The sequence below is a fragment of the Scardinius erythrophthalmus genome, assembly GCF_964197995.2.
Source record: "Scardinius erythrophthalmus genome assembly, chromosome: 19".
NCBI lineage: Eukaryota > Metazoa > Chordata > Actinopteri > Cypriniformes > Leuciscidae > Scardinius > Scardinius erythrophthalmus.
In genome coordinates, this window is record NC_138239.1 from 38,073,185 (window position 1) to 38,085,380 (window position 12,196).

The window sequence follows — 12,196 nt, forward strand, 5'->3', positions numbered from 1 at the left end:
CACACACACACACACACACACAGGAGATCAGATCCCAACACTCTTCGTTCCCAGCACTCAACAGGCCGTCAACCTGTTTCTTGGTTTTGTTTTCATTTCCACTTTATTCTGCTCTATTTTTTCTCTCTATTTTATTTAATTGTTTTCTTTATTTTGAATGAATGGGATCGAGACTCAAACCAGTGTTATTTCAGAATCACTGAAATACTATTATAGTTTTTATAAATAGTATATAAATATATATATATATAAATATAGTTTTTTTTTTTTTTTTTTATATGTCTATATAGTTTTATGTTTAGTTATTTTTGTACATCAAGTTAAAATACATGAACTTGCTGGAAAAAATAAGACATTTTTAAACAATTTTCATTTTATTTCATTTAACGTTTATTTTATTTTTTAAAGAATTTTTGAATAGTTTTAGTTTAATATAATACTACATGAAGTAGGAGTAGGTTCCTATAACTATAATACTCAGAGATATTTAGTTTCACTTGCTAATAAATAAAAAAATCACAAAATTACAAAAGATACTCCAGTCAGTATTTACACGGAAGGGCGAAAGTGCTTAACCCTTAAATGCATTAATATTTCGTCAATCATTATTGCATATTCGTGACCCGGATCTCTCGATATCTAACCCGGATTATGAACTCTAACTGACGCAATAGTATAAAACTCTCCTGATATTTTCATGAAGGCATGAATGCAAATACAACGCCATATATAATGTTATGAGATAATGTTAGAATAAAGTCAGAATATGTTAGAATAAAAAATGTTCAATAGAGAAATATGAAATGATGGTAAAAACGAAGTGATACTTTAGTTTAAAGCATTAAACTAAGACCGCCAGCTTTAAGTCACTGTCTGGAGTGAGTCACTCCACGTGTTAATTATGAATTAAGTCACTCATTCAGTAATGATGCAAGTGACTGTATTTATGAAGGATTTATTGAATCATTGACTCTCACGATTCTTTCAAAGCCGCAGATTCGTTCACAAACACTGGTGTTCTGCTACAATACTGTTTAAAATGCATGTCACTTAATATTAGCTTTTTGTTTGTAGAACTGTTGCATAAAACCAATGTCACATTTGTAATCGAGTGGATATTCGGGGAACAATTGCATTCTTGCCAGTGAAACATGATCAACATTAAAAACAAGAGCAACTCACACAGGATATGTTTCTGTATCTGTAGAGTTTGTGTCATGCACAGTCTGTGTCTGTACGTGTTCTTCATGCTAGTAAGAGCTAAATGCCCACTCAGGGTACAGGGGTATGTTGTGGAGAACGGCAGTAATGTAGCGTGGTTTGCTAAGGCATCATATCTGCACACAGCAGACCACATGTGCTTGTGTGGATGCAGCGAGTTTTGACAGCAATAGATGAAGTCATTCGATTGGATGTCATTCATTTACGGCATATTACCCGTTAGAAATACATGTTCAGTTTTAATGTTATTTTAAGGTGGGATAGAATTAAATGAACAGCAAAACTCAGCAGAACCAGAAACACCAGCGATGTCAAAGCGTGTTTTAGAGACTGTCTTTGGTTCACTGCAGTTTTAAGGAGGAAATACTCAGCAATGCTGTCGACTTATGAACTTACACATGGTTTGTCTTAAAGCAGATTAAAAACTCCACATAGACACATAAACTACATTAAAAGCTGGATTTCCACCACAGGGGGACTGCTTCTTAATTTTAACCCTAGTCAGTTTGGGAACTCTCATCAGCACCTCAGGTCCAGTTATTTATGTATTTGATCAGCCGGCATTATGATGAATTAAAGCTCAGAGAAATGGACCAGGGTGATTTGATTATCAGGGCTGGTTTGTGGGAAGCGCTGGTTTAGAGGATGCTTACGGCCCAAGTGTACAGCTCCTTCTCGACAGTGACCACTGCGAAGTGTGTTTCTCCGGCGCAGACGTGCTGAGCGCTGCTGCCGCCCTTGAACATGTCCAGCTTCTGCGGGGTGAACTTCCCCCCGCCCCAGAAATACACCTCTCGCGAGCGGGTCGTCACCACCGCCACCGACGTCTCCGTCGCCGTGCTCAGCCTGGGGCGACACACACTCACACTCAATCATTTAGCATGAGGAGAGCGACACAAGCAGTGAAACTGACCAGAGGACAACAGTGTGTAAGCGCTGTGACCCTTCCCAGTTCAGTCTAACGCATAACACACGACACACACAGCAGGACTGCCACTGCAGGAAGAGCAAAGGCTGCTGGGAATGAGGCGTCACTCACTTGGGTTTCCTGATGGCGGAGTTCAGCGTCGCAACCCTCTCCTCCAGCTCTCTGCACACACACACACACACACACACACACACACACACACACACACACACACACACACACACACACACAAACACACACACACACACCATCCTCACTCACTGCACAACTCACAGCTCAACACAACAATTACATTAAATACTGATTAAATAAATACAATATAATATAATTGAAAAAAAAAAAGTAAACAAGTAAGAGTAAACAAATAAAAATATAAGAAACAAAAATACAATATAAAAATTATAAATACAGTACAAATAAAAATATAAAATATTAAAATACAAAAATAAAATAAATTCAATTAAACTAAATGAATACTACAATAAATCAACAAATAAAAAATCACAATAAATACAAATTTGTAATAAATTAAAATTAATGAAATTAATACAAATTTAATGATTAAATATATAAATAAATAATTAAATAAATGTAAAATAAACAAACAAATTAATAAATGAAAAAAAAAATCACAATAAATAAATAAATAAACAAAATCACCTTTGGGAATAATAGGAATTAAATTTAAATTTAAATAAATAAATACAATATAAATAAAAAACTGAATAAACAAAAAATATTAAAATACATTTTTTTTAATTCAATTAAACTAAATAAGTATAATAATAAAAAAATACAATAAACAAATAATTACAATAAATAAATAATTAAAAATTAAATAAATGTAATTTAATTCATAAAATGTATGAAATTAATAAATTAATAAATTAATGAAATTAATAAAAAATACAATTCATATAATAAATAAAATAAAAATGTAAATAAATGTAAAATAAATAGACAAACAAAATAATAAATAAAATAAAAAAACTTTCAAACTCCTCAAAAGAGAGAGAGGGTACATGTGTTTAAAATGGTGTGAGAGTGAAGTGTGCGCAGGATCGACTCACACTCGGACTCGAGAGATCACGGGCCGCTCTAAAATCTGCTCCGCCGTCGGCCTCTTCTCAGGGTCCTTTAACACAGACACACACACACACACACACAGACACATCATGACATCACTACAGGCATGATTGACAGGCACAGTGAGCCGTCACACTTTCAGCTACCTGATCTAAACACTCGTACACCATCTTGATGAGGTCAGACGTGTAGATGTCCGAGTTGATCTCCATCGTCCAGTTGCCCTGCACGATCTTCACACACAGGTTCAGGGCATTCTGGGAAACACATCAGCACATGTGGTTGAGTGGTTTCCAGTCTAGCGGAGGAGTGTGAGTGAATGTTTCGGGCGATTACCGTGGCCTCAAAGGTCCTGGTGAGGGTCAGCAGCTCGAACAACACACACCCCATGGCCCAGATGTCGGACTTAAAGTTGTACTTGACTCCCTGACACAGCTCAGGAGACATGTAGTATGGCGTCCCGACACACTGGTGGACAGAACACATCAGACGAAGAAGAAACGCTTCATATTTTACTATTTATGTCCTAAGTTAATATTGCATCCTAATAATTATAATTATTGCACTGTTTTTATTCCTGCATTGTGTAGTTGTGCTATTATTGACGAAGCTGCTAGACATACACTCTAGTTTCTCATGTTTTATTGGTTAATGTTTCTATCCTGTGTTTTGACCGGGACCTTAATACTTCATTTTTCCTTCATGTATGGAAAGACAATGAAAAACCCTTGAACCTTGAAGAAGTATTTGTCATTGTTAATTAATGTTAACAAATGGAACATTATTGTAAAGTGTCACCCATGAAATATTTCACCTTTTTACTGTTTTATTTTGACTGTTTCTATATCAAAATTATGGATTTATTTTAATTTAGCATTTTAATGACTTAATATTTAACCCTAACCGTTTTTTTTCATTTTAACCCTGCACTGCAAAAACTCAAATCTAAGAAAGTTAAAAAATATATATATATTTCGAGAAAATGTCTTGTTTTCGATGTTATGAAAGATAAAAAGTCTTATAAAAAATATTGCACACTAGACTATAACCCTTAATTTAAGAAAATTGGTGTTCTTCAGTCTTGCCAAGCGAACTATAGCTCATTTTGAGGTAGATTTGACCAGAAACAAGTGATGGCTATAAAGTATTTAATAATAATATCACCCCTAAAAATTATAATTTCAAGAATCTTAATTAAGAAAGGTCAAATATTTCTTTTTTGTTACACTGAAAAAACTTGTCCTTCTTGAAACAAGCAAGATGCGCTTAAATCTAGGTGAAGTCATCTAAAACTTTTAATTTTATTGTGATGTTTTAAGAATTAAATCTATTTCAGGTTATTGTGTATCTTAAAAATGTAAAAAGTAAACACTGCAGTTTTAAGCATGTTTGTCTAGTTTTAAGATTCAATAGCATTTATTAGTGACTGGATATTTATGCTGGATATTTATGATGGATATTTATGCTGGATATTTATGCTGGATATTTATGATGGATATTTATGCCCATGTTGTTTGCTGGATTTTGGTTCACTTGGCCTATATTAAAGTGCATCATGCTTGTTTCAAGAAGGGCATTGTTTGCGGTGTGGAGAGTCTGGGAAACTCTAATCAGCACCTCAGGTCCAGTTATTTATTTATTTGATCAGCAGCTTGATGGTCATTATGATGAAATAAAGCACACAGAACTGAACCAGGGTTATTATTATAGTTCACGAAAACTACAACCATAACAAAAAAACATGAAATAAAAGAAACTTTAACTGAGATCAAATAAAATATAAAAAACAAACTTATTTTATTTCAGCTAGTGATCAAGGCAACATTTTAATAATAGGCCTAAATGACATTTAAAAAACCAACAACATAAAATTGGAAAATATATAAAAATAAAGTAGCTCAATGATAGTAAAATAAGGCACTGTCCGTCACACAGAGCTCATGATGCGAGTTATTAGAGTGCAGAGATGCTGTTCAGATCATAAACCAGCTGACCGGACCAATAACCACAATATAATAATAGTAATAGAATAACCCTGCATGATTGAGCAAACTCACGGTTTCAGCCATGGAATACTGCGAGTCCAGCTTCTTGGCCAGCCCATAATCACCCAGCTTGATCAGGTTGGTTTTAGTGAGGAAGATGTTCAGTGTTTTGATGTCCCTTCAAACACACACACACACACACACACACACACACACACACACACACACACACACACACACACACACACACACACACACACACACACACACACACACACACAGGGTTTCTGCACATTTTTTAAAGTCAAATTTAAGACTTTTTAAGACCTTTTTAAGACCCGAAGAAATCAAAATTAATACCATGCATTAGGGGGTGTGCAATATTGACAAAATATGTCTCGATCGATATTTTCAAAGTTTTGTGGGTAATAATTAGATAATATTTTACTGATTGTGTTTCTATGCTTGGTGCCATGGCTGGTTTAGGCCTGTTGTTGACAGCTGACTGACTAAGATATTCATATTTTTCATATTCTATGCAGTGGTCAGTTCACAGCAGTGACAGAAATTAAATTTTCTTATTAAGGGGTAATATTTGCCATCTTAAATTGATTTCCAGGGGCATTTTCACCTATATATTGACATTTGTAGATGTATGCATCACCTTTAATGTCAAATTCTAACATTCAAATTAAATTCTATTAGAATAATTACACAATACCACTCTTAGCAGTCAAATTAAATCATTAAATCAAAATCCATCTTTGCAGTGCAGAGGTGACACAGTGGCGGCATCAGATCTGGCATTAATATATTTACACTGCATTTACAATTGCATAAATAAAGATATGAGATTGTTAAATATGAATTGATTTCTAATTTTAACATTCTAACATTCTAAAGACTGCACTTAAAACTGAACTGACATTTATTTACCAACTCGCTTCTCCTTCTCTCCTCCTGTTTCGTGCGTGCAGGAGACGGACGTAATGCTGCCGCGAATGACGCGAAATGTCACGTGAACAAGCAAATCCACAAAGAAAGAATAATAAATAAAGTATGCTAATTAGATGATTAATTAGAATACATTTACATATTTTTAAGTCAAATTGCCATCGAAAATTTAAGACCTCTCTTAAGCAAAAATAAGAATTTTTAAGACTTTTAAAGGCCTTAAATTTAAAAAATCTAATTTAAGACTTTTTAAGACTTTTTAAGGATCCGCGGACACTATTCACAGAGCCCTGCTGTAATCAACATAATCAAGTGATTATAATACAAAGGAGGGCTTTGTGACTAATTCAATTTTAGTTTTGATTTTGGCTTCCAACGAATATGAAAACTTTGGAATTTTAGATTCATGCGTTTAATCTAAGAATGACAGCAGCCTAATAAACCCGCTGTGTCGTTAATGCTAATTAAACGACAAACAGAAGAATCACTCACTGTTCATGATTGAGTAGCTTTAATAAGAATCTTTATGAATAATCATAATCGTAACGCTTAAACGCACACTTCGGGTCTTTATCGACCCGGGACGTCATTCACTGCCCTCAACCTCATTCATCAGTGAAATTTACACATCAAGTATTCGTCAATCTAGTCATTATAAACAATATAACTAGAAAAATAGAAGAACGTCTGTTTTCTAATTTTGTTTTTGTTATAAGTGTATAGGGTCGCTAGTACGGAAGAGGATTAGGGCCAAGCAATAAAACCATCTCGAGATTAATGTCATTACAATGCGAGATTAAACTCGTTAAATTCTGAGAAAAAAAGTTGAAATACGATGTTGCTCTATAAATAAATTCTATTCAATATTCTTTGATCAAAATGTCCTCTAGTGGAAGCGTTTGGTACTGCAGCCGAACAGCATCTCACTGAAAGCTCATTTCTTGAGATATCAGCCTCAAATTTTGAACACAACTTGTTTATATTTATAGCTTTGATTTTCTCACAGTTTTAGAGTAAAACATGTTTTTGAAAATATTCATATATAATATCATCTAATATTTCATCTAAATGTGTGTGTGTGTGTGTGTGTGTTTACCTGTGGAGGACGCCGGCTTTATGAATGTGCGCCACAGCTGCAGTGATCTGATATAAGTACCACACCACCACCTGTGCACAACAGAAGCTCAGGTGTAAAGCAGCTCTGAACTCAGTGTGTGAGTGTGTGTAGCGGGAACTCATGAGCTCAGTGTGTGAGTGTGTGTAGCGGGAACTCATGAGCTCAGTGTGTGAGTGTGTGTAACCGTAACTCACCTCCTCTTTGAACAGCGCTCCTTTCTGCTGGTTGATCTTGTCATAAAGGTTTCCACCTGCACACACACACACACACACACACACACACACATTCAGACCGTGTGTGAGTCACACATGAGTCCATAGCTGCCAACTTTTGAGGTTTGCTTGGAGTGTGATTTATGCCTGGGGGGGGGGGGGGGTTAGGGGGTATTGGGGAGATGTAAACATTTTTTATTGCATCACAATAAGTGTATTGTGATTGTCAAACCATTTTAGTAACTAAACTGAATTTTATTAGGTTTCGTTACAACATACAATGTTTACATGGTACAGTTTCTGGTAAGCTACGCTTTTTTATTATTTCAATTCAATTCAATTATTGTGATTTGATTTAATATTGACTCATTTGGATAAATATTAGGTAGGCTACACAAGATAGGCATTCATTTTTCTCAAGAAAAAAACAACTCACCCAATGCTGTAAACACACAGAGAGCCCTATCAGCTGGCAGTATTATTTAAGGTTAAAAATAACTAATAAGTATTATTAATTAAATATAATGTGTTTTTTATTATAATAACAACTTGATATAAGTAAAAATATAATAAATATGTAATATAGTACACATATTTAGCAAAATACTCTCTATAGCTCCTTTTTTTCTAGCCAACTAACGTGCTATCCTATATTATGGTCATCAAATGGCTTTCCTGAGGTAAATGTTATGTGACATAATTGTTCTCCAGCTGTTGTATTGACCCCTTTGTTTGATTGATTGGTCGATATTATGTATGAGGAATATACATTTCGGTAAGTTGTAGGCTACTGTATCTTTCAACATTGTTCATTCATGTTTATTTACTAGCTAGAGATGACCGGTTCACCTGCCGCTAGGGATCCGTCACGTCACATTTACAAGCGCCAAAACGGTATTTATTGTTTGAATTTCGTAATAAAAGTGACAGAATCTGAGAGCTGAGATATGTTTTATATCATAAGTAACTCTATCTAGTCTGTCGGTCTCCGTGTCCTCTTTGCTTCACGATTTTTCTGTGCGTGAGAAAATGGATGTGTGGCGTGAGAGCGTGTGAAAAGTGTCAATTGCGTGAGTCTCACGGTGAATGCTTGAGAGTTGGCAGCTCTGTGAGTCTCTCTGATCGCTCGCGGGGTGTGTGTGAGTGTGTGAGTGAGTGAATGTGTGCGAGTGAGTGAGTGTATGAGTGAGTGAGTGTGTGTACGAGTGAGTGAGTGTGCGAGTGAGAGTGTGTGTGTGTCTCTGTGTGTGTCTCTGTGTGTGTGTGGTACCGTTGCAGTACTCCAGCTCAATCAGCAGTGTGTTCTTGTCCAAGAAGTGGTTGAAGTACGCGATGATGTTGTTGTGCTGAAGGATGGAGAGGATGCTGATCTCATTCATCACGTCTCTGCGCTTCTTATCCGAGAGACAGTTCAGGTCGATCTCCTTCCACACCACCAGAGAGTTATCCTGCACAGAACCAGACAAACCATCAGGCAGTGACCAAAGACTGAATGGCTCTGCTCTGGTCTTAGTCAGCCTCAAATACACTTTTATAGAAGTTGGAAATAACAAAAGACTACAGTAGTACAAGAAAACAATATTTCAGTCCATCAAGTTTACTTATATTTTTATCTAAAAATGAACATTATTTCAAATAAAATGCACATACCCATTTAAGAAATAATCAGTATCGGTATTGTTAAAATACAAAAAAAATGTATCGGTAAAATGCAACAAAAGTACCAGTATCGTTAAAATGCAACAAAAAATATAGATGTTAAAATGCAACAAAAGTATCGGTATCATTAAAATGCAATAAAAGTATCAGTATCGTTAAAATGTAAAAAAAGTATAGATATCATTAAAATGGAACAAAAAGTATAGATGTAAAAATGCAACAAAAGTATCGGTGGTACTATACGGTGATCCGGACCACACTGTGATGACCTACCCCAACCCCGCCCCTAAACCTACCCGTCACTGGGGTTACGACCAACCAAGAGCGGTTGTGGTCACATGTGGTCAGGTGTGGTCCGGATAACCGTATAGTACCGTATCGGTATCTTTAAAATGCAACAAAAGTATCGGTATCGTAAAAATGCAACAGAAGTATTAGTATCGTAAAAAATACAACGAAAGTATCAGCATCTTTAAAATGCAACAGAAGTATCAGTATCGTTCAAATGCAACAAAAGAATTAATATTGTTAAAATGCAACAAAAGTTTAGATATCGTTAAAATGCAACAAAAGTATTGGTATCGTTAAAATCCAACGAAAGTATCGGCATCTTTAAAATGCAACAGAAGTATCAGTATCGTTCAAATGCAACAAAATAATTAATATTGTTAAAATGCAAAAAAAGTTTAGATATCGTTAAAATGCAACAAAATTTTAGATATCGTTAAAATGCAACAAAAGTTTAGATATCGTTAAAATGCAACAAAAGTATTGGTATCGTTAAAATGCAACAAAAGTATTGGTATCGTTAAAATGCAACACAAGTATCAGTATTGTTAAAATGCAAAAAAAGTATAGATATTGTTAAAATGGAACAAAGTATAGATGTAAAAATGCAAAAAAAGTATATATATCGTAAAATGCAACAAAAGTATAAGTATCGTTAAAATGCAAAAAAAGGTATAATGTAAAAATGCAACAAAAGTATCGGCATCATTAAAATGCAACAGAAGTATCAGTATTGTTAAAATGCAACAAAAGTTTAGATATCATTAAAAAACGCAACAAAAGTATAGATATCGTTAAAATGCAAAAAAGTTTTGATATTGTTAAAATGCAACAAAAGTATAGATATCGTTAAAATGCAACAAAAGTATAGATATCGTTAAAAAATGCAACAAAAGTATCGGTATCGTAAAAATGCAAAAAAAGTATCAGTATCGTAAAAATGCAACAAAAGTATCAGTATCGTTAAAAAGCAAAAAAAGTATATATATCGTTAAAATGCAACAAAAGTATAAGTATCGTTAAAATGCAAAAAAAGGTATAATGTAAAAATGCAACAAAAGTATCGGCATCATTAAAATGCAACAGAAGTATCAGTATTGTTAAAATGCAACAAAAGTTTAGATATCATTAAAAAACGCAACAAAAGTATAGATATCGTTAAAATGCAAAAAAGTTTTGATATCGTTAAAATGCAACAAAAGTTTTGATATCGTTAAAATGCAACAAAAGTATAGATATCGTTAAAATGCAACAAAAGTATAGATATCGTTAAAAAATGCAACAAAAGTATCGGTATCGTTAAAATGCAAAAAAGTCTAGATATTGTTAAAATGCAAAAAAGTATATTGTTAAAATGCAACAAAGTATATTGTTAAAATGCAACAAAAGTTTTGATATCGTTAAAATGCAACAAAAGTTTTGATATCGTTAAAATGCAACAAAAGTATAGATATCGTTAAAATGCAACAAACATTTTGATATCGTTAAAATGCAACAAACATTTTGATATCGTTAAAATGCAAAAAACATTTTGATATCGTTAAAATGCAACAAAAGTATCGGTATCGTTAAAATGCAAAAAAGTCTAGATATTGTTAAAATGCAAAAAAGTATTGATATTGTTAAAATGCAACAAAAGTTTTGACATCGTTAAAATGCAACAAAAGTTTTGATATCGTTAAAATGCAACAAAAGTATAGCTATCGTTAAAATGCAACAAACATTTTGATATCGTTAAAATGCAACAAACGTATCTGTATTGTTAAAATTCAACAAAAATATAGATATCGGTAAAATGCAACAAAAGTATCAGTATCATTAAAATGTAAGTATCAGTATTGTGTCATATTTAAAGTGTGTTATCGCCCCTCCCTCAGCTGCAGAGTGGGCGTGGCTGGAATTCCCAAATCGGAGCAGAATTGAGTGACGTGTGCTCTTGATTGCAGCGGAATCGGAGCAGATGATAGATATTAATAAAGATAACTCATATTGAGAGCTGCTGACCTCAGTGCGCCTGTAGAGAGTCGCTTCCCCAAAGGCGCCCTTTCCCAGCACTCGAATGGGGATGTAATGCAGTTTCTCCTCTTCTCCAGCGAAAGTTCCAGATGTTGTCGATTTTCCACTGACTGATTCACATCCAGTCTCTGAGTTTAAAGAGGCGTAATGCCTCTCATAGTCCTCCAGAGACATCTTACACACATACACACACACTCACAGTAACGCGTGTTTAATCTGGGCCTGCTTCAGTTCACCTCACAGATCCACTCAAATCACACACATCTGCACTACTAAACTCGCGCGTAAACACACACACTCTTCGTCTTTAAGTTGCATTAGATTAAACTACTTTCCTCGTTCCCCGTTTCTTCTTTCCCTAACTGAACTACACAAGACAAAGTTGCTGTTGGGAGTCATTTCCGACAGGGAATCGATTCATTTGTTTGTTTTGAACAATCACATATATTTATAAAGCGAATCAAATGAATCTTTGAGAGTCGACACAGGAGACAAACAACAAGCGATGCAGGAACCGGAAGTGACCAGAATTCACGCTACTCACGACGGACTTTTATTTCAAAATAGAGCGCCAGCATAAAATCTGTATATATATTTTATTATTATAACAAATGTAATAAAAAATAATTTAAATATTTCGATAAATAATAATAAAATAATTTAATTATGTTAAAAAATGCTACAGTATTATACAGTATTATGAATTATTAATGCAACAGTATTATAAATG

The 12,196-nt window shown here is 34.3% G+C and overlaps 1 protein-coding gene across 2 annotated transcripts in view; it reads right to left on the minus strand.

Annotated features, from left to right (window-relative positions):
- Window positions 1–11,906, minus strand: part of nek9 (NIMA related kinase 9) — a 36,486-nt gene extending 24,580 nt beyond the window's left edge. The window contains exons 1-10 of one of the 2 annotated variants that reach the window (XM_081347486.1): window positions 11,455–11,906; window positions 8,774–8,951; window positions 7,486–7,541; window positions 7,271–7,341; window positions 5,293–5,398; window positions 3,572–3,703; window positions 3,382–3,492; window positions 3,220–3,284; window positions 2,261–2,311; window positions 1,875–2,067 (exon numbers count right to left, since the gene is read on the minus strand). In XM_081347486.1, the coding sequence (XP_081203612.1) occupies window positions 1,875–2,067; window positions 2,261–2,311; window positions 3,220–3,284; window positions 3,382–3,492; window positions 3,572–3,703; window positions 5,293–5,398; window positions 7,271–7,341; window positions 7,486–7,541; window positions 8,774–8,951; window positions 11,455–11,640 (1,149 nt within the window). In that variant the 5' untranslated portion in view covers window positions 11,641–11,906. The remainder of the gene's footprint in view (window positions 1–1,874; window positions 2,068–2,260; window positions 2,312–3,219; window positions 3,285–3,381; window positions 3,493–3,571; window positions 3,704–5,292; window positions 5,399–7,270; window positions 7,342–7,485; window positions 7,542–8,773; window positions 8,952–11,454) is intronic. The other variant, XM_081347487.1, reaches the window with a different exon arrangement.
- Between the last annotated feature and the right edge of the window lie 290 nt (window positions 11,907–12,196).